This window comes from Struthio camelus, chromosome 2 (genome assembly GCF_040807025.1).
Source record: "Struthio camelus isolate bStrCam1 chromosome 2, bStrCam1.hap1, whole genome shotgun sequence".
NCBI classification, from domain to species: Eukaryota; Metazoa; Chordata; class Aves; order Struthioniformes; family Struthionidae; genus Struthio; species Struthio camelus.
This window is the reverse complement of record NC_090943.1, coordinates 1301976-1327860: the sequence shown is the minus strand read 5'-3', so window position 1 is coordinate 1327860 and position 25885 is coordinate 1301976. Positions and strand designations below refer to the sequence as shown.

Sequence of the window (25885 nt, the reverse complement as noted above, 5' to 3'; positions counted from 1 at the left end):
AAAGAAGCAGTAATGAAATAAAGTGTCCTGCAATAAATGTGAATTGAGAGCACACAATGAGACCAGACTATTTGCTCGTGGGGTTTTTTTGCCTTCAGGTTCAGTTAGCTTTTTCTGAGTGGTTCCTACCTGACTTGATATAGAGTTTTTAATTTCTGCCTCAAGATTCAATTAGAAGCCTCAGAAAACATCAGTCGTGCTTGAGAAGATTCAAGCACAAGAACATTGTATCTGAAGTCTGCCTTGTTGACCTCCTGGAAGAGCAACACAGGATGACATTAACAGTACCAGTTGCACTAAGAAATTGAAGAAAAACTAGCCTGAAGATCTGTTATGTATGAAAAATACACAGCTGTGCAGATACTGATACAATGTATTGAGCAGACATCTCAAATGGTTCATTTAAGAGATCATACAAAAAAACTGGATTAAACCCCCTCCCCCCCCCAAAGCTGCTTTGCAACTAGTCCAACATTTGATACCAGCATAAACTGAACACAGTTAGCCTACTTCCATGGTCCAAACTGACAGACACACAACAGTATTCAAATTTACAATCTCTTTTTGTGAACTTAGTTTTTAAGATTATAGTTTTAATAAAAACAAGCACAAAGTCAACATCAGGCATTTGAACAATCTCTTTAATCCACATTTCAAGATTGCTCTGAATAATTAAGTTTACTGTTATAACAGAAGACTTTCAGAGAAGGAGGGGAGACGTACTTTTATTAATGCACATTCTAGGCTTGCAGGGCAAGCTGTAGATTCTCAAGAAAAGCATTCTGATGCAAAAATCACTGTCTCACCTTGTTGTATCTCTAAGTCAGATCAGAAGTTAATAGCTCTCTATATGGAAAAACCTACAATATTTCAAGACAGCATTCAGCATTTTAACAGCTTTCCTGAAGCAGCTTAAACAAACATGGTTGTGTAATTTTGAATTAAGAACTGTTGAAGCTGTGCAGCAGATACCAGATCTCATAAGGAGATGAGACAAGTACAAACCTGGATCTAAATTCAACTGAGTTAATTCTGAACTTATTTATTAAGTCTGGCCGGAATTCTAAGGCACTAGATGGTCTGCTACAGCTATATAAAATTTTTTCTTCCTGCAGTGCACAACCCCAGCTCTCTGATCTACATCAGACTACCTAATCTCTGAAAAACAAGTTAACATTTTTCTACATCTCAAGCCTGTGCTAACTAAGAGTGATTCTTTGGCCCTCATCTTCTCATTCACAATTACCCATCACCTGCCCACGGAACTATCTAACAAACACTTAGCCCACAGATAACTGGAAAATGCATCTGATACTCTTGACACAACCTCCTAGAACAAACTTGCTGTTCTAACTCTTCAGTCTCAAAAATACAGTGTGTAATCACAAGAGAGCAAGAAAAGCAAGGAGGATTACAAGTTTCTACAGTATCAAGGAATTTTTCCGATGTCTATGAAAGATTATCATGTCCCATACTACAGAAAAAAAATTCAAGAGCTTTTTTTTCCCAATATCAGTCGAAGGACAACACTTTTGCTGTTCTTGGATACCTACTCCTACCTATTTGATATCCACAAGTTTTATCCATACTAGAGTAACACACAGCCGACATCAATCTACAGGAAGCGGTTGTACAGGTGCTCTTTGTTTCTTTCATGCACCTGCAGATAGTATGTGATTAACACATGCACAACTGAATCGACTACAGGATTCATGCAATTGAAAGCTCTATCTTGCTGAACCATTACATGCTTATATTTACGTGTTTGACTTACATTTCTGGAGTCTTGGACTTGTTTTTTCCATTGAAGAATTCAGGAAGAGCACGACGTTCAATCACATGAATGCTGTAAAGATAATACAAAAGTCAGATGCTCAATACTGAATATAATCTTTCAGAGTACTCTACATATCCTTAAAACGCGTATCTTGATGGAGTACATTTAAAGTAAGGGTCGCTTTTTTGACATCCTAACATTCTAGCATGACCCTTTGAAATTTAAGTACTTTTTTCATCAAATAAGCAAAGCAGTAAAGGCAGTCCAAAGACTGTTTCAAGTATTGCTCAGCTTGCTTTAAATTACTTGCAACTGGACACAAAATAAATACTTGCAGCTTGGAGGGGCTGCCAATAGTGGTTAGTTTATATTTTTAATCAGGACCATGTCCACTCAGTTTTTAAATATCTTCAAGGATGGAGACTCTACAACCTCTCTGGGCAACCTGTCCCAGTGCTCTGTCACCCTCGCAGGAAAGAAGTTTTTCCTCATGTTCAGACAGAACTTCCTGTGTTGCAGTTTGTGCCCGTTGCCTCTTGTCCTGTCACTGGGCACCACGAAGAGTCTGGCCCCATCTTCTTGACACCCTCCCTTCAAATATCTATATGCATTGATAAGATGCCTCCCCCCTCAGTCTTCTCTTCCCTAGGCTGAACAGTCCCAACTCTCTCAGCATCTCCTCATGTGACAGATGCTCCAGTCCCTTCAGCATCTTAGTGGCCCTTTGCTGGACTCGCTCCAGGAGCTCCATGTCTCTCTCGTGCTGGGGAGCCCAAAACTGGACCCGGCATTCCAGATGTCGGAATAGGGCTGAGTAGAGGGGCAGGATCACCTCCCTCGACCCAGTGGCAACGCTCTTCCTAGTGCAGCTCAGGATCCCATTGGCCTTCTTGGCCACAAGGGCACATTGCTGGCTCGTGGTCAAGTTGGTGTCACCAGGACTCCCAGGTCTCTGCAAAGCTGCTTTTTAGCCAGTTAGCCCCTAGTACTGGTACAAGGGGTTATTTCTCCCCACGGGCACGACTTCGTACTTCTCTTTGTTGAACTTCAGGAGGTTCCTCTCTGCCCAGCTCTGCAGCCTGTCCAGGTCCCTTTGAACTGCAGCACAGCCCTCTGGTGTATCAACCTCTCCTCCCAGTTCTGTGTCATCTGCAAATGTGCTGAAGGTGAACTCTGTCCCAACATCCAGGCCAGTGATGAGTAAGCTGAACAATACCGCTCCCAGTATCAACCCCTGGGGGACACCGCTAGCTACAAACCTCCAACTAGACTTTGCGCCACTGATCACAACCCTCTGAGCTCTGCCATCCGGCCAGTTCTCAGTCCACCTCACTGTCTGTTCATCTTGCCCGTACTTTATTAACTTGCCTGTGAGGGTGTTACAGGAGAGTGTGTCAAAAGCCTTCCTGAAGTCCAGGCAGACAACATCCACTGCTCTCCCCGCATTTCCCCAGCCAGTCATTCCATCAGAGAAGGTTGTCAGATTGGTTAAGCATGATTTTCCCCTTGGTGAATCCCTGCTTACTACTCCTGATCACCTTCTTTTCCTTCACGTTTCAGAAAGGAGTTTCCAGGATTAGTTACTCCATCAGCTTCCCAGGTATGGAGGTGAGGTTAACCAACCTGTAGTTCCCTAGGTCATCCTTCCTGCCCTTCTTGAAGATAGAAGTGACATCTACTTTCTTCCAGTCCTCGGGAACTTCCAATTGCCACGGCCTTTCAAAAGGCTATCAAAAGCGGTCTTGCAACAACATTGATCAGCTCCATCAGCACTTATGGGTGCATCCCGTCAGGGCCCAAAGACTGGTGTATGTTCAATTCCTTTAAATGGTCCTTTATCCGATTCTCCTCCACCAAATGAAAGTCTTCCTTGCTCCAGAGTTTCCCACGGGTTTCAGGGGTCTGGAATTCCTGAGGGTCAGTCCAACCAGTAAAGAGTGAGGGGAGGAAGGTACTGAGTACCTCAGCCTTTTCCATGTCCTTTGTAATAAGGTCCTCTGCCCCATTCAGCAGTGCGCCCGCATTTTCCCTAGACTTCCTTTTGCTGCTGATGTACAAACTTTTGTACAAACTTTTCATGCTGCCCTTCACATCTCTCACCAGACTCAGTTCCAGATGGGCTTTGACTTTCCTAACCACATGTCTGCATCTTCAGACAGTGTCTCTATATTCCTGCTGGATCACCTGCCCTTGTTTCTACCTCTTGTACGCTTCCTTTTGATGTTGGAGTTTTGTCAGGAGCAACCTGTTCATCCACACAGGCCTCCCGCTGCCTTTGCTTGATTTCCTGCATATTGGAATGGACCATTCTTGAGCTTAGAGAAGGTGATCCTTGACTATCAACCAGATCTCTTGGATCTTTCTTCCCTCCAGAGCCATACCCCATGGGATTCTTCCAAGCAGGTCCCTGAAGAGGCTGAAGACTACTCCACTGAAGTCAACAGTTGCGATCCTGCTTTTTGTGCTGCTCTCTCCTTGCAGGATCCTCAACTCCACCATCTTCCAATCACTGCAGCCAAGGCTGCCCCTGACTTTCCCATCCCCCACCATTTTTTTGTTGTTTGTTAAGTGTGAGATTCAGCAAAGCGCCTCTCCTCATCAGCTCCTGGATCTTGTGAGGAATTTGTCAATGCACTCCAGAAACCTCCTGGATTTCTTATGCCTTGCCATGTTGTCTCTCCAGCAGATATCAGGGTGGTCCCATGAGGACCAGGGCCTGTGAACGTAAGACTCCTTCCAACTGTCTAAAGAAAGCCTCATCTACTACTTCTCCCTGATCAGTAGGTCTACAGTGGACACCCGCTATGATATCTCTCACGTTGGTCTGCTCACTAATCCTGACCCATGTGCTCTCAGGCAGCCCCTCATCTGTTCCCAGGTAGAATTTCTTTATGTGAGAAAGCGGCTGGAACGCACGAGCAACTCCCTTCCTTGCCTTCCAGGCCTGTCCTTCCTAAAGAGCCTGTATCCATCCATCACTGCGTTCTAGTCGCGTGAGCTACCCCACCACATCTCCATGATCCCAACGGGATCACAGCCCTGTAACTGCTCACAGACATCCAACGCCTCCTGCTAACTCAAGCTATTAGCATAGACATAGCCTAAGCAACTGACTCAAGGTAACTGTTTGCCAGAGCTAGAAACTGAAACAAGTCTTACACTAATAGCTCAGATCTCATCCTAATTCACTACTGTGAAGCTATTCCACCAGAAATGCCAACTTCTTGGGTCACCTATCGGTTACGTATGAATCCTAATATTCAAGTGTCTTAGCATGGCTTTTCCAGGTTCCAGCCTAAACAACGTCTCAACTCCTAAAGAAAGGACACACTCTCAAATGACAGCCTTTCCAGACAACTGTCAACTCTTCATTCTGTTTTCAAACCATGTTTCTCTTTTTAAAACAAACAAACAAAAACCACACACACACCCCCCACACACACTACATGGGAGTTTGACTTGTAAAGAGTGACTTTCATTCCCAGTCACTTCCTTCTCTTCCCACAGTACAAATGTTTGCATCTACAGCGAACATTAGGGTTACTATAATGAACTATATGGTTATAGCAAGCCATGAACTCATCATTCCAAGGAGGATCCCAAAACGAAACAAGCATCCTGAACAATTAGCAACTTATCCTCACAGTCAAAATCTGAAGCAAATATTAAAAGCCATCAGATTTCAGAAGCAGATGCCAACACAGGAAGATCACGCAAGGACTAGGGAAGTAGTGAAGAGAAAGGAATTTTTATTCTGTGAAAATCAGTGTAAAGCATAAATTGCTGAGAAAGTAGACTGAAGATCTATGCTACTGGAAATTCTCCTCCTCACTCCTAATCCCTGAAAAACACCAGAAGTCTGCTCAGGAAGATTTTTAAATGGAAAAGATGTACGCATAACATGGGAGCTAGACCCAGGTACTTACTTTCAGCTCTCAGCTTGAGTTATTGTAAGTTATTATCAACCTCCAAAACTCTAAATCTTCCTCCAATTCCAAATTACTTTCTTACCAGTTGTAGTCAAACCACGATGCATAGCTTGGAATAATGATGTGGTTGGTTTGTTCTGTGACATTATCTTCACCTGGATCAACTGATCGACTTTGATCACCTTTGTTAGGATCTTCATCTTCCTGTATCATTGGGGGAATACAATGGTTACTAGGTTGCAAGAACAGAGATAGACACCTAAGAACTCTCAGCCAGCAAAAAGTTAATCCAAAAATACTTTTCCATCCTGTGAAGAATAGATTTTCCTTGGTGCAATCTCTGGTCAGCTGAGAAAGCCTCAAGGATCAGAGAAAGTACAATCTGTGTTTTTAAAAAGAAGTTAAAGGAAGTATAAGGCCAACAGGAAGTTCTTTTACATAGCCAATTTTCTCAAACTTCAAGGACATACTTGGTACTACAGTTGGATCATGCTTCATGTCCCGGTTATAAGATTAAATGCACTAACCATAGGAGTAAGTATGTCTTTGCATTTCAATTTACATATACTGCAACCGCATGTAATAAATACAGCACTGAACTAGAGTACTTTGCAAGCTGTTTGCCCAGCTCTTGCTGCCGTCTCCAGAAGCTGACACTTTACCAACTGTCAATATTTTCTAAAAAGTATTTTCTCTTCCCTGATTAACTCTTACTCCTCAAAAGAATAAGAAAAGAAATCAGACTCACTACTTTTCCTAGCTTTACTAGGAGACATTTGTCAGCTGTAAGAGTTTCTTTTCTGCAAAACTGCTTCTGGTTACCCTAAATTCTTCCTTAGATAAACTCACTTTAATCAACCTTAAAACTGGTCTTAGGTGTTTCACTCTTGTGATGAAAACATAGTAAGCTCAATTCATAACTGTGCGTATTCTTGTACTTGTTTCCACTTGGAGGGTGAAAGTGCCCATGAGTTTGCTCGAGTTTGACAGCTTCTCTCTGCTTGGATTTCGTTCTTCCTGAAGGGGAATATTAATGGGAGTATACCCCCACTTACTTGTAGGGCTGGAATGGGTACTGAGGCATGTCATGAACTGGTAATAATCTTAGGAGGTGCAGGGGGCATCCCCTCTCATTCTTAGAGCAGACTCAGGCAGTAGGAAATATTTCAATGTTGATGGCAGTTACCACTGGCTATTTAATCATTATCCACCAATATGAGTGAAAAAAATTGCACCTGCCAAAGCTAACGTTTCCAGTTCTAACAGGAGGTTAATGTTACTAATCTCAGAGGAAGAGACCTTCAGAGGAATGACAATGCTAACTTGTAAACTGTCAAGTGAAGTAAAACTAGGCCCAGGCACAACATCTCATGCTGTTTTTAAGAACTATATTTTGAATTCTGTTAAGTTGATATGAAGGTGAGGAGCCATTTTACTTGAGTCAATAACATTCTATATAGAGTTTTCCATTTAATCAGCCTACAGATTAATATGCACAAATGAGCAGCCACTACAGCTAGAACCTCAGTCACTTCTGCTGCTTCACAATAGAAGCCTTCCGTGTACTCTGAGTCTTCTTTTGCAGCTTGAGATCCAGCACAAGGTCTCTCCAGATCCACAGAGGCTACATAGAGGTAGCCTAAGAAAAGGGTCAGGACATGATATAGACTGTATAAGAAACCCTTAGCTGCTATTTGAAGAGCACTGGTTTTCTAGCAATCCTCACTTGAGATTTTGAGCTGCTCTTTTTTTGAGGAGACAAAAGCATTTCCAAAAAGCAGATAGCAAAAAGCCAACTTATTAGCCCACAGGATGGCATTAAGGCTTCTGAGAGGCTTTCAACATATATGTTTAGGGTAAACCTCTGAAATTCTTAGTCCTGCAGTCTGAAGATAAAAACATTCATTGATGAATTGTAGTCAAATGCTGTGAAAGCTCAGACACCAAGTATGGATATATTATGTTGGTTATACAAGGTGGACAAACCTGTCATACTAGGAACACAGCTAACAGATCACAGAAGCTTATAATGGAGAGGGTAGATGTTTCCTTGGAAGACTGCTAGTAATACAGTAAATATAAGATGTTCTGAGAAGAAAGTAAACAAAACTGATGAATGGGTCACATACATTAATAGCTTAAAGAAGTCATTCCTTTCCCATTGAAAGGTAAGACTGCATCAGTACAGATTCTCGTGCACAGTGTGCAGTGGCAATTTTTAAAGTTTTCCCTGGCTCAAGCTTTTTGCGCAGTTCTAACAAAGACCAATACTTGATCTCCATATCCTACCATAGGTAACTCAGCATCTAATACTCTCCTTTGATTGAATCGCTAATTTAGCCAGATTTCAAGAGAAACAGAACAGACCTAAAAAATAATGCAGTCCCTAAAGATCTTACGAGTCATTAGTACCAATCAAGTATTGTTTCCGGGAAATGAATTCCCCGAGAGACAACAGGGAATCGTTCTAAATCTCTTTAGGGAGCTGACAATAGCTATTAAGAAAAGTCATCCTTCCTCTTTTAATCCCCTTAACTTCCGACACCCTTCTCCTCTCAAACTACATTTGCTAAAAAAAAAGTCTGTTTGGTACAGAACGTTTCTGAAAATACATATACAAATCAGATGTATGAGCTGAAATCTAGTAAAATTAGAAGTCCATCGGTATGAAGAGAAAGTCAGATTGTCTTAACGGATGGTGTACGACTAAGAACACATCCAAGCATCTATGGCTATGCAGGCGTGCAATTGTACAAACCTAACATAGATGTGATCTTTTCTTATCTGCATGAGCAGGAAGCCACCTTGCTAGATAAGCTGTTAAAAATAGATCCTGGCATACAAATAATGCAATTAAATACAGAAGCTACACAGGCAATCCTATTCAAATGATTGGGAAATCTACCTAGGGTTTAGATTTAGTCCTGAAACGTAAAGAAAGAGAGTAACTTTTCAAAAGTCTAGCAAAGTATTTTGCATCTGTCTCCTCCTCGTTTTTAATATACTAGATTTTAAAAATACACAATAATCACACACTTTCATTTTTTAAGCTACAAAGGGTATGATTTTTGTAACCAAAAACAATCGCACCAGCGACTAATTTAATCTTATACGCTACTGAACATTACTGTGGTAAGCTTCTGAATCAAGATGATCTCAGTTTCTACCAAGTTCAGCTCAGCACCGAACGGCTGCTGTTACCTTTCCTCCAGTTGTCACAGTCTCCTCATCCTGTTCATCTGAAAGGTAAAGACAATTAAACTAAATGCATCTGATCACTCATAAGCCTTTCTAGCAACACCACTGCTTAATCAAAGAGGATATTTGTTTTGGGAGGGAAGCAAGGAGGAAAGTAAAATGGACAGCACAAGACATCAAGGAGCAAGACAATCCCATTTTTATGCAGGCACTCAACTATCCCAGAGAAGTGAACAGATAAGAACTGGAATACAGAGCAAGAATAACTGGAATTTTTCAACACTTGGCAATCCATAATTAATTACTGCCTGGCCTAGTGCCCTAGATGTAGTCTTGTATAATAAGATATGGGAGACTAGTTTAGATCTTTTATGCCAAAAGCTTAGCAAAGCTCAGGGAACCTGTGATTCACCCTGACTCCCAGTAAGGAGGGGGGGGGGGGGAAAAAAAGTCTGCCAGAGAAGAGCTTATATATATATGCATGTATATGTATAGTCACTCTGAAAAACAGCAGAAGATGCCTAAAGAGAAACAGAGCCTCAAAAGGGGAGCAGAGTCAGTACATTTCATCTGGGATGCATATAGAAACTGAAATAATTAAAGGACAGGAATTATATATTCTTTAAGATGGAGAGATTTAAAAATATTCATTCTATTATCTGAAAATATGACTTTACTAGAATATACTTTATTTATTTATTTTACCTAGGTCTGCTACTGTTCCTCCTTTCACAGGCGTGTTTTCACTGTCTTTCTTTGGGTTCACTACGAAAGAAAGCAAGATCGAAATTCTGATGAGTAACCTAACAAGATACAACTATCGCAAAACCTAGCATGCAGCAGCTTGCTTTTACTGTCTTACAAACAAACAGTTGGCTATTTTGTTGCTCATATCTTTGCAGTTCAAAGGATTTAATCTGAACTATGCAGTCTCAGTACAACAGATCATTTGTTCGGTTTCTCTGCAACTTCAACTCTGAACACACTGCAGCTTTTATTCAGGCATTCAGTGGACCAAGTACTGCACTCCTCCCATCTGCACAACATGTAACAATTCTTATGTGTTGCATGCAAGTTCAAAACAGGTAGAACGAAATAAGAATAGTTTGGTGTCAGGGACCAACAGAGAGGAATTACATTATACCTCTGACCTGCTCTTTACTTAACAGGTATTGTGCAGATACTGTATAGATAAGCACTTTTCTGAAAGGGATTGAGAATTGAATGCACTAGGCGTGTTGCCAGAGTTTCCACTAATTTGATTTTGGCTATCTTGGGTACTTGACAACGCTATCCTTTTGCTCCAGAAAACTCCGCACTCCAAAATGACACAATCGAGCAAGAGCAATCCTAATACAGGCATAACTAAACATTTAAGTGGATTTTCCTAAATGTATTTCAAAAACACACAAAAGGAGGCAAACCTGTTACCCTTCTAAGCACAGTGGTCAAACTTGAATCCTTGACTACTTAAAATTTAGATGGGCACAGATCATCCTACCCCAAAGCCATGGAGTATTCCAAGGGTTTGATAAAACACATGCAAATTTTCACTATGCTGTTTAAGCAATTGTTTTAACATTCAAAAATGCAGTCTAGGCATTTTTTACCATTTTTGGGAAGTACCACTTCTTCTATGTTGGGAACTGGTGTGGGGTCCTCCATGTCCTTAGTAAGATCTTCTTGTTCATCTTCTTCTTTCTGCCCTCTCCTTTTCCCATATAAGGCTGCTTGTCTACAACAGATAATACACAAAGTCTCTGCCAGCTGCAACTGTCACAAGGTTCTCATCTTGACCTCTGTCTTCATCAGATTTCAGGCTTAAAGAATTGGTCAAAATACTTTTATAACAGCAAGAGTGCTGTACAAAATGGTGCCGGCAAGTTAAAGAAAAAGCTTCTCTGTGTATTATTAAGATGAAGAAGCATTTAAAAGGATGCTAGTGAGCACCTCTTGCATTCTAATCAGATTGCAACACAGAGAAGTATCTCTCAGTTTCAAATAAATAACAGTCTTTTCCCATTGTTTCAACACTACAGAGCAACACTCTATAAATTCTTAATTCCAACCCAAAATTGTCTGCAATATGTTGCCAGCACTTTGCATATTAGTGAGATTCAACAGATTAGTGATTCACCTACACTTGTCTTTTTTTAAAGTTTCAATAAGGGCATCTGCTGCACAAAACAAAAGAGGCAGACCATTTCAAGACATGCTTTCTCTTTAAAAAAAGTTGTCTTAGACAATCACGTCTGGTTTCCCAAGGAGGCCACTCTGGGTACGAAAACAGAATTACCTAAGCCTCTACTTACAGAGTCTAAGACTCAACGTTGCAGATCAAAGTGGAGGGGGGAAGGGAAATCATTCAAATGAACTAATTCTTTCTCATCTCGAATGATGAATTTCCAGTCCTATTTTATTAGGTCCCCCCAAACGCTCATGTTAAACAATACCTGGGTTTCCAGTTTTAAAAATATGCTCCCCTCTACATCAACACACAAACCTCATTAATTAAAAGCTTTTTCTCTGTAAGCCGTTTTTACTGAATGAAAAAAGAAAAAAAAAACCACATAATCTTATTTTAGGCCACCTGTAATTAACAAATGCTACTCTGTTACAAAGCCCAATATGAGAAGTGGGCTTTAAAATGCCTAGTTATGCAGACTGGGGGAAAAAAAACCTTTTTCAATTAAATAGAGTGATATATGGGGCTGTCCTTTAAAAAGCGTACATGCGCTACATGCTCACTCTTAACAGAACTAAATGAGTCTGAATTATATTAGAAGCAGTAGTGCAGCTTTTCACTTGACAAGCTCTACTCTCAATGCATTACTGAGAACCCTGTCACTGAGGCACAGGTAACGTGATAACTTGCACCAGATTCTCCTCCACCCGCAGGCAATAGATTTCTACAGTGGAACAGAGAAATTAAGTATACTGCACTAACAAAATCACGCAAATTATTGCGGAAATAATTATGCCGCTGCAATCTAAAGTGAAGCAAGTGAGAAAGCCTTCCACAAGCACTTCTTCAAGCGAAATTAATCTCGCCTCCCGTGAGTTAAGACACTTACCCTTTCTTCCCTGTCTTTTTCCTTGATTCCACTGGAGTAGGAGGAGGAGAGGGAGAATGCTTTCTCTTCCTAGTACTTGCTGCTGCTTTCCTGTCTCTCCTCTCTGGACTACGTACCGGCTGTAAGAGAAGTGAACTTATTAGCCCATCCCAAACACTACGTTACTGAAGCGTGGTAGGCTGCAGTCTTCCTTAATACATCCTACAACAAAGGGGCTAAAAGCAATAATATCACAGCAAGCACCACATTCCGCTCCAGAATATTTCCATTTATTAATGTGAAATGCCTTAAGTTTTCTATAGCCATCCCTTAGCTGCTGCTCTGGCTATCTACTTAAGAACTGTGCTCTTAAAACGGTATGATTCAAACACTAACTTCTGACTTTAGTCCATCCATTAGGATTTCCCAACGAGTAGCCTGGCTTCCAGGATAAATGGACGTGTTTTCAGTGTCCTAACTCCCTGTATTGGGAGGGATACAAAGATTAGTCCCAATAAATATTTTGGTTCAGAATTTGGAAATCAAAAATTAACTGTTTCTGTTTAATGTACCCCACGCTTTCATTCGTAAGAAAGCACAAAGTGGGCTTTATCTCTTATGCTGGTGGGGGGAAAATCAAAAGATACAATTATGCTTCTGGATAAAAGACGGACATGTCAGAAGAAAACTAAACTAGACTGTGTTATCATGGTACCTCAGACACTGTTCAACTAGCCTAATTTTAGCAGCTTTGAGCCCCAGAATTGACTTATGCAGAGACAAAGAATATTAATGTATTGACAGGTCACTCACTAAGCTGAGAAGCACCTTACCTCTTCATTTTTCATGGAGATTCTCTGTCGAAAACTCACTGATTTCCTGTTCTCATCTACCTCATAATCCTCTTCATTCATCCACTCATTGAATACGTCTGTGTCCAAAATCCACTTGGCATGAACCTAAAGAACAGATGGACATATTAACACGCTGATGTTTTTTGAAAAACAAACAAAGACAAAACAAAAAAAGCACCAACTCCACAGCAGACCTACTAAGATGAATGAAATACTTGCAGTTTGGTTACAAAGGTCTGAAGTTCTGACTATCTCACAATGGTTTCACATATAATAAATGAGATGAGGTCCATATAAGGCAGCGCACTAAAGGATGAATACACCCACAATAACTCTACTGAATTGTATGTCTGTTCCTCAGTTGTTTTAAGCCTTCTGAAGTGTGAGGTTAGTTCTCACGGCCAGAACAACGGCTCTGCATTAAAAGGGTATTTTGGATGCTGAAAATTACCAGCAAAATCTTTCAAGTACAAGACAGATCACCTTAAAAAAAAAAAAGAAAAAGAAAAAAGAAGCCTTGAAAAAGAAAGGATTTAACATGTTGACTTAGCAAAATATCCACCTTCAAATAAAGTTCTAGTTTACACAGCTGTACAAGAAAAACAGATCCTTGAACTTCAGTATTATATATATATATTTATACAAATAGCATGTGTTCTAGTTATTCATAAATAGCTACTTGGAATGAGTAGCTTTTGAACAGAAATCAAACTGTTTTCTGACCTGAATTGCCCTTTTAACTCTCCTATTCAGATTAGCAACAGAGACACAGAACAACATTGCATGTTACGTATAAAAAAGTAAGTCCAATAGTAGGACAACAAAGTAAAATTTATTACTGTGTGATAACTATTTTGCATTGTTTTCTTGCAATGAACTAAATCAAAAAGACAAACCATTCTGCTACAAAGAAAACAATTCATGTAAAGAAGCTAAGAAAAGCTGCCGTTGTTGGTTTGAGCGCCCAAGTGTTCTACAGACAGAGAAACGCTGGCTCTTTTTTCATCATACGACATCAGTTAGAAAACAGAGTTCCCATTCCAACTGAACCTTTCCAAATGGAAAAGCAAGATATGACACCCTGGGATTCTTAAATCAGCTCCAGGTTTTCTTATAGACTTTTGAGTTGGTTATGACTCTAGTGACAGTTGCAGTTCACGCACTACAATTTTTTTTTTTTTTTTAGCAGTCTCAACGCATTTGGCAACTTTAGTGAAATCAAGAAATTTGAACTATGCACTGTACAAAGGGCATACAGAAACTGGCCTTTACATCAGGACTGAGCCAAGACAAACCAACTCAAGAGCTTCACGTACCAGTGTGAACATGGAGCTGGAGGGCAGGGGCAGGACTTGTCAGCCAGACCTCAGCTCAGTTTTGCTGCCAACACTGAAAGCGGTGGCAATAAGTTGCCTTTACAGTAATTCAAATAGAATAGCAAGATTTCAGTTGTGCCATAGGCTTCAAAATTCAGATTTGAAGCTAATATTTTGGCCATGTCTATACTGTGGCTATTACTTTCTAGAAAAACGTTTCAGGTGTTGTTTCAAAAAATATTTTATACACTTTTCAAATGGAACTTGACAGCCTCAGCAATGCAGTGATTCAGTTTCACATCACTGAAGCAGCCATAGAAAAAATGAAAGCCATTTAACAAAAAACTAGATGACACTGGATATTAGTCCACAGCAGCAAGCAAAACCCAGCCTAACCTATGACTGCCATGTCATTTAGTTCCAGGAAAAGAGAAAGAGAAACCCTAAAACTTTCTATTAAAAAAAGATTTGTAATCCTAAAAGCCATCTCCAAATTGTAAGCAAAATACTGAATTGATGTCAATACGACAGCAGACTACCAAGCATAATTCCTCCTTCAGAACTTTGAAAAAATGTTCCAATAGAGCCTTTATGAACTTTGACAGCTTGAACCGCCAGTCTTCTGCAGTCACATCATACCAGGATGGAGCAGAGAGGTAAGACTACAAGACTGCCTGCTCAGGGAAGAAAGACCACCCCCCTCCGACCTGCCACATGCAGGGAAGAAGATCCACGATCCATAGTGACCCATGCAGGTCGCAGTCAGCAAATAGTTTGGCTGCATGTTATATTTGAACATGCTGTGTCCTGAAGAAAGGGCCCAGCAGTAGATATATCCTCTGTTAGCAAGATAGCATGCTCGTTTAGGATGAAAATACTGATTTATGAGTCTTTAAAACAGATGAACTTTCTGCAGAAAAAAAAAGTTTTAAGTCCTGTAATATGTGTGTGTGGCAAACTCCATTTTCGAACTAGATTATTTTCTCTAATAACATTGTTTCAAAAATATCATGAAGATATGGTATTCTCCCCACTTCTTCCCCTTAGACAGTGTATGATACCATCATGCTCAAATAATGAGTTACCAGGTTTCATCTCAGAGACGGCTGCATTTCAACAGTAGGGAAAGGAGTTACCTTTAATACAAAGTCAAGTCAAAATGATTAGTTATTTTGTCATTAATAGGGATGCATTGTTCTCCCTTTCCACTGACAAAAGGGTTTTTCAATGGTATAATTCCCCAGTCCAAAGAAGTGTTTTAGATGTTTTCATTATGGCCTTAAAAGAATCGCTCTCCTTTTCCATATATATGGAAATACAGGCATTGATATTCAGCAGCACTTTAAAACATCCATCTAGTAGCACCTGAGGATGACATATACCACAACAATTTTGGGGAACTGTTAAAGAGAGACTTACCTTCCACGGCTTTTCAGGAATTGGAGGATCCTCAATTTCAGCATCTATTTCATTAGCATGAACCCAAGTGTCATAGCTGTGAGAAAAGTCATGAGAAAACAAAATTGGTACCCTGGGCTGTTCATCTAGATCACCAGCAGCAATATTCATTCAGCAACTTTAACACAACCTGATCATACCACTGGGATAGAATAGCAAGTTATTCTCCACTCAGTGAAGAGTCAAATAAAGGAATAATCACTGTTTTCTGCTAGAGGAGTAGTTTCGGCTTTTTTTTTTTTTAAACACATTGAAAATGAGGGGACCAAAGCATCCAATGTACATTTATAACTTTCTGAATTCAGAAATCATCTCAGTGAAAACTGCTCCAGCTTGAAATTACACATCTAGTCATTAGATTCAGGAGAACATGCACAATTTCCAGGTCACCTCTTCAAACTCTGGTTTTATGTTAAATAAGTTGTTCCCACTCTCATGGGTGTACAGTGAGAGATATTGGACTCCTAGAAAGGACTCCTAGAAAGAAAGGATTGCGCATCCTCTCCTACAAACCCTACTGCTGTAGAATCCATCTACTATTTACATTCACTTTTCCACACGCTATTCCCCAAAAAGCCTAGCCATAAACAATAAGAATCTGCACTCAGTAACATTAAGAGCCAAAACACTGTGTAATCAACTCCAGGCATGTATTAAGTGACTTGATTAAGTCATAAACAGGAAGGGATGTGTATATAGCATTTTTCCTGTTTTCATGGATATTTATAAATACATATATACACACATACACAGAGTCAACATATAAAACTGATAACTGATACGATACAAATAGAAAAATATTTAGTTCTTCATCTATATGAGCAGAGAAACTTAAGCGTGATTGTTTGCTCTCTTCCACTGAAAAACACACGTGGCCCCCAAGAATTCTGCGCATGGGCAGCAGAGCAGATTTTTATCTCCCAAAAAGACTGTTTAAACACAGTTCAGTGTCGAGTTTTCAGTCTTTCGTGTTCTCATAGTCAGGGCTCAGAAACCAATTATTACAAATACATTTAAATGGTACATAAGCTACCTTTTAACATCTTCAGAAAACTAAAGACAGCTCTCTCAAATATGCTTGCAGCAGTGACTTGCACTTGATTGAAGGCAATCCATGAAGCGAAATCCCTCTCTCTCATTGAACAAAGCCCAACTAGATGATTAAAGACCCCCCTTTTGGCTTTAAAGCTTTATTAACTTCTTGGAAATGCTCACTGTGACTTTGGAGATCTGGTTCAGTTTACAGCCCTATCAGTGGATCTGCAGAGAAGTGCACTCCTTTTCTAGCCTCAGCCACTTGCCAGTATCACAAGCAGGTATGACTATTTCAGTTTTAAAGCCACTAAGTCTTTTACCAAGTCTTGGACACTACAAAAAACAGTGGCAATATCAAGTCACTCAGTGGTTGTATTCCATAAGACCAACTCCGCTTGCTTCATAATATAAATCCTGATGTACAATCTTTCAGAAACAAAACAGAAGAAATGCAGTACTGAGTATTTGGGTTAAATTTTTAGAAGAGCCAGCATAAAACAAAACAGTCATACCCTGCAGAACGAGAAAAGAGCATCGTTGTAGTCCACATAGTTAGGACACCCCCAATTCAGATTCACTACCGATAGCCACAGAGCACCAGGAACGCATCAAGCAGAGTACAGACCGTTGATATCAGAAGAGGTAAGACCCAATGAGCTAAAGGAACAGCTTGTTTGAGGACACGGATTGGCCTACTTGCACATTTTAGGTAACACTTCTCCTTCAACAAACTTGAGCAAGATTTGGGATATGCTCTCTTCCCCCACCTTTCTTTACCTGTCTGGAAAAAAACCCCAGTGTACCAGCACCTGCTTGTCTTTTTTCATCACAGGTCTCAACCATTCATCTGCAAAGGGGAGAAAGATCCAGCATCAGGTTCATCAGACTGTGAAACAATTTAAACATTATTTTGCTTTTCCATACCACAAGGTTACTGCAATCATCTTTGTTCAAAGTCTACTGCAGTGAAATTAGAGTGCCCTGATCTGTTTAGTAAAAAGAAACTTGCCTGTATTATCTTTGCCACGTCTAAAACATGCACGTGCTCTGCCAGTATACTGCACAGACGTTATACGAACAAAATCATTTTCCTGCTAAAATCATTTCCATCCCTGGCCACATACTGATAATCTAACTTACACAAAATCAAAATCCAGTAAGGTTTGAAACTGTCATCTGTTTCTCAACAGACCCAAAACCAGAAGCAAAGGAAGGGTTTCTGGCTGACAGGTGGAAACACTGGAAACTTTTTTCTATCAGTTCACGTCGTCCTATCACATCTCCCAAATACTCTGGCTCCTTGGGCCTGGAAGTCACAATGGGGTAAAGCAAATCCTCCGAGGTGACATTCGGTAAACACAACAACAACATGGAAAGAGAGAGGTTCTCCAATCCTTTGGCATAAATACTCTTAAATATAATGTAACTGAAAAGCTTAAACTTCTTCCAAAACATTTCCGTGTCAACTGATTAAGTCTCTCCCCTCTCTCTTTTTGCATCCTGGTCAGAGTTCTGAATCCCCTCATTACCTTCTCTTATTGATTCACACTTATTCCACAGGACCCTTTTCCCACTATTAAACTCTACTCTTAAGAGGTATTTTAAAAAAGACAAAAAGAGAGTTTTGAAGGAAGAATTTCATGGGGATAGGAGAGAAGGGAGTGAAACTGACTTTTATTAAAACACTTCCAAAAGATTGATGGCATAACGAGACTTAAATTTCAACTTTCTTCTGTCACAACATTGTTAATACAGACTTCAAGTTAATACAGACCTATTGAGCGACACGAGTATTTCGCTAATGTCGCAATAAGGTGCAAGTTCAGTTTGACTGGTGTTTTAAAGTTGACTTCATTGTTAAATCATACCACTGAGACAGTGCAACAACCTCCTTCTCCAAATGAAATCCATCTTTCCTCAACACAACAACGAAGGGGGAGAAAGGGCAGTTTGCGAATATTGCCCAAAGTGGGACTAGCAGATCCTGAGGATCTGAACCTGTATAATACTACACTCCTTGAATTCATGGCTGTTGTCTCATCTTAGTACAATCAGGGGTTAAAAGAGAGCTCTGCCTAGCACTCCCACACGTTCATTGAATATAAGATAGCTAGGACCCGCTGTGCTCAATTTTTTTCAAAAAAGGCGAAGTGGTTCAAATTAAATACAGATGTGTGAATAGGCATTAAATTCCCAGAAGTACAGAATATATGTAGACAAGCACCAGAGGACAAACAATCCACAATCATTCCTATATGGAAGTGAACACTTCCATCTAGTGGAGATCCGGTGCCAGGAGTAACAGAAAAATCTAATATATGATAACTTTTTGACACAGGTGGTGGAGAAGCCAATGAGGAGACATGTGCTGCTGGACCTTGTACTAACAAACAAAGGTCCGCTTGGAGACGTGAAGGTTGGGGGCAGCCTTGGCTGCAGTGACTGTGGGATGGTAGAGCTCAGGGTCCTGTGCGGAAGAAGCAGGGCAATAAGTAAGTTTGCAACCCTGAACTTCAGGAGGGCTAACTTTGGCCTCTTCAGGGACCTACTTGGAGGAATCTCATGGGGTAGGGCCCTGGAAGGAAGGGGGGGAGGGTCCAGGACAGCTGGTTAATATTCAAGCATCACTTCCTGCAGGCTCAAGAGCAGTGCATCCCTCTGAGTAAGAAGTTGAGCAAAGCGGGCAGGAGACCTGCATGGATGAGCAAGGAACTTCTGGCAAAACTCCAACAGAAGGCAAGGGCAGGGTCCTGCCCCTGGGGAGAAATAACCCCAGGCACCAGGACAGGCTCGGGGCTGACCTGCTGGAAAGCAGCTCTGCGGAGAAGGACCTGGGAGTCCTGGTGGACGATAAGTTGACCACGAGCCAGCAATGTGCCCTTGTGGCCAAGAAGGCCAATGGGATCCTGAGCTGCACTAGGAAGAGCGTTGCCACTGGGTCGAGGGAGGTGATCCTGCCCCTCTACTCAGCCCTATTCCGACATCTGGAATGCCGGGTCCAGTTTTGGGCTCCCCAGCACGAGAGAGACATGGAGCTCCTGGAGCGAGTCCAGCAAAGGGCCACTAAGATGCTGAAGGGACTGGAGCATCTGTCACATGAGGAGATGCTGAGAGAGTTGGGACTGTTCAGCCTAGGGAAGAGAAGACTGAGGGGGGGCATCTTATCAATGCATATAGATATTTGAAGGGAGGGTGTCAAGAAGATGGGGCCAGACTCTTCTCCGTGGTGCCCAGTGACAGGACGAGAGGCAACAGGCACAAACTGAAACACAGGAAGTTCTGTCTGAACATGAGGAAAAACTTCTTTCCTGCGAGGGTGACAGAGCACTGGGACAGGTTGCCCAGAGAGGTCGTAGAGTCTCCTTTGCTGGAGATATTCAAAACCTGCCTGGACATGATCCTGGGCAATGTGCTCTAGGTGACCCTGCTGGAGCAGGGTGGGTTGGACTAGATGATCTCCAGAGGTCCCTTCCAATCTTGGCCATTCTGTGATGTCAAGGGAAGTTCGGACTCAACGACATTGACCTACTAGACAATGAAATATATTTAAGATCAAGTAGCTTAACAGCTCAGTTTAACAGCTGCAGCAAACAGCTGAGAAACTGCTTTGGTGGAAGCTATGTACTTCATATAGAGGCAGATTTCATTATAATTACGCCAACCATCTCAATTTATCAAATCCACTTATTACATCCATCGTTGCCTAAGATTTGACACGGTGGACAGACCAGCTTTCCCAATCTGTCACCTGGAAAGAGCAGAGCATGGCAGAAAGTATTTTCATCCTCACTTTTTTAGCATCTGTGCTACCCATCATACATCTAGTTGATTCCTAGTAGTGTTTCCCAGCAAGATAAATGCTGCAATAGTCAACATTTTGACCTATTCTTACACACTTGCGATTCACTCTCAAATTATCACTGTTACTTCAATTCAGTCATGAAATCCCATGCTTAACTTGGTATCGATTCCAATTTTATGGCCTGCATACCTAAAAATAAGGGGCTAATATAAATTACTGGGGGACACCAAGGAAGAAAAAAGTCAATGGAAACTTTAGTTTTAAGCCTACTAACTTCCATTATCCATCCTTTCAGATTTATTTTATCTAATTTCCGTTTTATTTCTTCCAGACCTTTAGCTTTGTGCCAAGTAACTTATAGGCTGAAGGGGAATAAAACTTCTATCAGCTTTGTATAATGCTGACAACTCTGTTCAGCAATAAAAACCAATATCTCAACTTCCAGTCCAATCACTGAAGAATATTCACTGTTATATATCTTTCCAGAAAATGTTATATCTATTAAAAAAATGGAAATATTATAACGGATAGTTAGAAGTAGGACATAGTGAATTTATTTGCCGTTGTTAATCCTATAGATACTTTTTAAGTGGCTCTCAGAAGCAGGCTGAGAACAGTCTGTGTGAAAACTCCTGTAAGTGCCAAAGGAATTTAGTTACAAGGTTACTTCCGCTTCAAAAAAATAAAAATAAAAAACACACACACACACACACACAGAAAGCAACTTTACCATCATCCAGTGAGGTAGGACTTGGATAAACATGGTGGGTAGCCTTTGACTTCTCTTCAGTTACTGTTCCCTGGGGGGAAGATGGAAGGAAAAAAGAAATACTTCATGAGAAACTTTCAGTGCATGAAAACATTCCCCTAAACTTCTCCATTGTTTCTTTTCACCCACATCCCACGTAGCCTAGAAATATTCAAGGTTGATTTTCAGTGCATAAACTAAGAATACCACCTCTAAAAAGTGGCAGAAAAAGGCAATTATTTTAAGAGATTGCTCACAAACTACTTTGTCTTCTCTTGCCCTTTTCAGTTCAAATACTTCTTTCCGGTTCCTTCTGCCCCATTTCTCTACATACGTCTTTAACTATCAGTTCATCCAAGTCTACCGATGAATATTTCATATAAGAAAGCATCTCTAACTTCTTTTCCACTAAGTACACAATTTGGTCCAAAACAATTTCTAAATAATATAAACCATGTAATAGAAAGACTAACTAATAGGAACCTAACTGGAAATGGCTGTGTCGAATAGGACAGCCTTAGTATTTAAGAAAGGCTATAAAAGGGCAAAGTGGAAAAGCCCTTTCTGTAAAAAAAAACCTCCTAAATCATAAAACAAATGAAAAACAACCTAATAACACTAACATTACACAACTGTTTGTCAAATATTCAAATCAAAGTATACTTTATCTTCAGGTTGGTTTACGACAAATTTTTCTGGAGCGATGAGAGGCAGCCAGTGTACTTTTCATGCTTATGTAGATGCCACAAACAATGGTATATAATTTCTCTAAATATGAATAAAGACCATAATTACATTCTGGTTGGACCTATGTTATCATAGAATAAAATTCTTCTATCATTAGACACCTGTTAAGTAAGTACATAGTACTGCTTCGTGTGGTACACAGGGCAAGAAAACCCTGTGCTTCCCTCACACTGAAAACCATCAGGATTATCCCACACGCTACAGACACCTCTAGTCTCTATACGCACAGAGTCTTTTCCAAGGACGGCAGAATTTCATAGATTTAAAATCTGCAGATTCTTCTGCAGAGGCGGAGTTACGCTTTGAAATCGTTTGTGTGAAAATACTGTACGAAATTTACATTCCATAAATATTTGACAGATTTATTTAAAGGACTTAAGAGCTCACAGGACAGATTACAAGAAACAACGTATGAACAACTTATTTGGAAGACAGCCATCAGCATCAAAAGGCGAGAAGTTTAAAAAAAAAAAGGGGGGGGGCAGGGAGAAGCAACGCATTAGGGTAGAAATATCTGGAGACAACTCTGACGTCAGAGTTGAAAAGCAAAAGTTCCTACATCAACGTGAGTTTGTAGAACGCGTTGAATGGAGGCAAAGGGAAGTGCTCTTTGAGGAACAGCAAAAAAGAAAGTTGGAGAGACAGAAAGATTTAAAAGCATTCAAAACAGAGGGAAGGAGTGCTGGCATGAACAAAGAGCCTGTGAACAATAATGGAAATTCTCTCTTCATTCTCCACGAACTAAAACACACACACACACACACACAACTAAAGTTGAACAGAAAGTCTTCCTAGATACTCTCCTGACTGAAGACAAAGGGATAGATGCATCTTCCAGAAAGCTTTTTTTAAATGTACGTTTAAGCAAAATGTAAGGCTTATTTCCTACTTCTGCTAAGCTGAACGCAAAGTGTCAAAACACTTTTCCTTGATGGAAATATATATAAATGCTAACCTCACTCATTACCACTTCCCAGTTCCTACATTATTGTTCTAGCTCTTCTGAGAAGAATCCTCAACATTTATAGAGAAAAGCAGAAACAGTAATAGCATCTTCATCAGTGGAGAGCACATAAAGAACAAACATCTGGCAGGCCTGTTTTTTTTTTTTTTTTTGCTCTTATTTTAAAATATGTCCAAAGATCACAGTAGCCACTGTGTTGGAGTAAGAGATATGCAACTCCTCTGCGTAGACTGGAGTCAGGACAGCTAGGACTTGGAAACACTAGAGAGGAGGGTTTTCCAGTTACTAAGGATGGGGTAGGAGGAAGAAGAGATTATAATGGGGGGGGGGGGTGGAAACTGAGACAACGAGCAAGCACAGGTATCAATGCAAGTACAAGATGAGAAACCACAGGTAAGATAAAGGGAAACAAAACACAAGAGCAGAGTTAAGGACAATTCCTATTTTCAATTCTTCACGTCCCTTTTGAAGCAGGCAGTTTTGTTTTTAAAATCTCTTAAATCGTTCACGGATACAGCATGCTTTGAGTTGACTATAGAAAAAATTCCTAAACTTATGAAGGAAAAACTGAATCAGTAACCCTAATTTAATCAATAGTAAGCATCTTTAATCAGCTGAGTAATTAAGAGTAACTGGTGAAAAATTACACAACTATAAAATTGAGATTATGGTTTGTAATGATAACACAGGAAACATCTAATCTGGAAAAGAAACCATTTGCTTTGGCTATAGCAGTGAATTATCACAAGAGAAAAGACTACAAGACCATCTAGCTCAGTAATTTGATAAGTAGTTTCCATGATTTATAAAGGGGAATAAAAGGAGCATTGTGTGGCCAGCTGTGGGACAAGTGCTGCATTACACTTTGATGAAAATAACATTCTGCGACAAAAAAAGTCACCAGATGGTATCTGCCTGAGAACCAAACTCACCAATCAGTGAAAAATGCATAAAAGATATCAATAACATTACTTAAGAGATCTTTGATTCAAAAAAAAAAAAAAAGACCTTTAGTATACTTTTTGTAAAAAGCATTCTACAATCTATTAAGATAACATGAAAACAAAAGACCTTGAGAGTTTATAGGTCATTTAAGACAGCTGTCCTCTTCCTTGCATCAATGTTTTCAAAGCCCTTTTCACTTCCTCTAAGCCTTTACTCAACTTATAACATGTAGTAATCATTTCACAGCTCATCCAGAGCCAGTTCTTGACTTGGTTTTATCTGTCAAAATTAGAGTTCACATTCCAGAATATTTCTTTCAAAAAAAGTAAAAAGAGTATTTACATTTTTAAGAGAAGGAAGCTATTAATCTTGTTCAAGTCATCATAAACAGAACAGAACGTTTGAGCTTGGAAGGGACTTTTAGAGATTGTCCAGTACAACCCCCCTGCTCCAGCAGGGTCACATAGTCCAGGATTATGTCCAGACAACTTCTGAATATCTTCAAGGATGGAGACTCCACAACCTCTCTGGGCAACCTGTTCCAGTGCTTTGTCACACTCATAGGAAAAAAAACTTTTCCTCACGTTCACGTGGAGCTTCCTGTGTTTCGGTTTGTGCCCGTTGCCTCTCATCCTGTCACGAGGCACCACGGAGAAGAGTCTGACCCCATCCTCTTGACAACCTCCTGCACTGATAAAATCCCCCCCATCAGTCTTCTCTTCTCTAGGCTGAACAGCTCCCTCAGCCTTTCCTCATATGACAGATGTTCCAGTCCCTTCATTATCTTTGGGGCCCTCCGTTGGATCACTCCAGTAACTCCATCTCTCTCGTGTATGGGGGAGCCCAGAACTGGGCCCAGCACTGCAGGTCCCTCACCAGAGGGAGGAGATCACCTCCCTCAGTCTGCTGGCAACACTCTTCCTAGTGCAGTCCAGGATACCACTGGCCTCCTTTGCCATGAGAGCACATTGCTCACGGTCAAGTCGTTGTCCGCCAAGACTCTCAGGTCAGCCCTCTCCAGTAGGTCAGCCCCCAAAATTATTCAGTAATAAATAAGCCCCCAAAACCATTGTTAGATTAAATTACAACAGCAAGATGTTTATTCTCCTGGAAATATTCTAATCATCTAATAAGCAACAGATTTCTGTTCAACACAAGGAAGAAAAAAGCAAGTACATAAAGTAAAAAGCAGGGATTGTTTTAAGAACAAAATTACTTTATGCAGCTTGTCCCCACATATCTAGAATAGTTGTATTACACACTACCTTCTTTGGTCTGAGATTTGGACAGATTGCAAGCTTCTGTTTTATATGAGCATGCATTCTTCTGCAGCATTAAATCGGCTAGGGCCTGAAGCCAACTCTTTGAGACAACACAAACTCATTCTGGTTACTACTCTACACTTCAATAGCAATTTTTTTTTTTTTTTTTTTTTTTTTTTAGAATAAGCAGAGTTATACTTCAGTCTCCCTGTGAAGACAACTAATGGCATTTTACAAATGGTGAACTTCCGGTCTTAACTAATTGGTTCCTGCTGCCTTGTGTTGTCAGACTCAACGCAGATGCAGCTGATATGTTGAAGGCAGACAAATGCACTCTATTTTACTTTGAAGACAACTGATAAAACATTTAAGATATGCTATACAATAGTTACCTGGTGACGTTTGACAATATCCTTCAATTTATTAGCCAACTTCAACTCTATATCTGGAATGAGGTAGATGGTTGGTCTACTCAGACAATTGTTCTAGGGTAAAGAATAGGAAGTTAAATCAGAAATTAGTAGGACACCTGTGACTTCATTAAAAAAAAAAAAAAATCCTATATTGACCATCAATGCTTGAAAACGTTCAAAATGAACTATACCTATCAACTTGCAATATGGCACACTATTTCTGGCTCGAGAACCCCCTAAGACAACAGTATTGCCCTTGCACATCTCCCCATTACATTGTCTTGTGCTGTGGTTCCTTCTGGTCTCCGCAGATCCATTAGCCCTGTCAGAACCTTTATAAAGAGTGAAGGAAACTTGACCTAGTGCAGCTGTTCTTATGTTTTT

The 25885-nt window shown here is 40.4% G+C and overlaps 1 protein-coding gene across 2 annotated transcripts in view; it reads right to left on the bottom strand.

The window, feature by feature from the left end:
• SMARCC1 (SWI/SNF related BAF chromatin remodeling complex subunit C1) overlaps window positions 1–25885 on the bottom strand; it is a 106799-nt gene that overhangs the window by 61498 nt on the left and 19416 nt on the right. For both annotated transcript variants that reach the window (XM_068933981.1, XM_009684134.2), the window contains exons 5-15: window positions 25481–25573; window positions 21153–21222; window positions 17398–17467; window positions 15547–15622; window positions 12791–12916; window positions 11979–12097; window positions 10515–10639; window positions 9610–9669; window positions 8908–8945; window positions 5789–5910; window positions 1775–1846 (exon numbers count right to left, since the gene is read on the bottom strand). In XM_068933981.1, the coding sequence (XP_068790082.1) occupies window positions 1775–1846; window positions 5789–5910; window positions 8908–8945; window positions 9610–9669; window positions 10515–10639; window positions 11979–12097; window positions 12791–12916; window positions 15547–15622; window positions 17398–17467; window positions 21153–21222; window positions 25481–25573 (971 nt within the window). The remainder of the gene's footprint in view (window positions 1–1774; window positions 1847–5788; window positions 5911–8907; window positions 8946–9609; window positions 9670–10514; window positions 10640–11978; window positions 12098–12790; window positions 12917–15546; window positions 15623–17397; window positions 17468–21152; window positions 21223–25480; window positions 25574–25885) is intronic.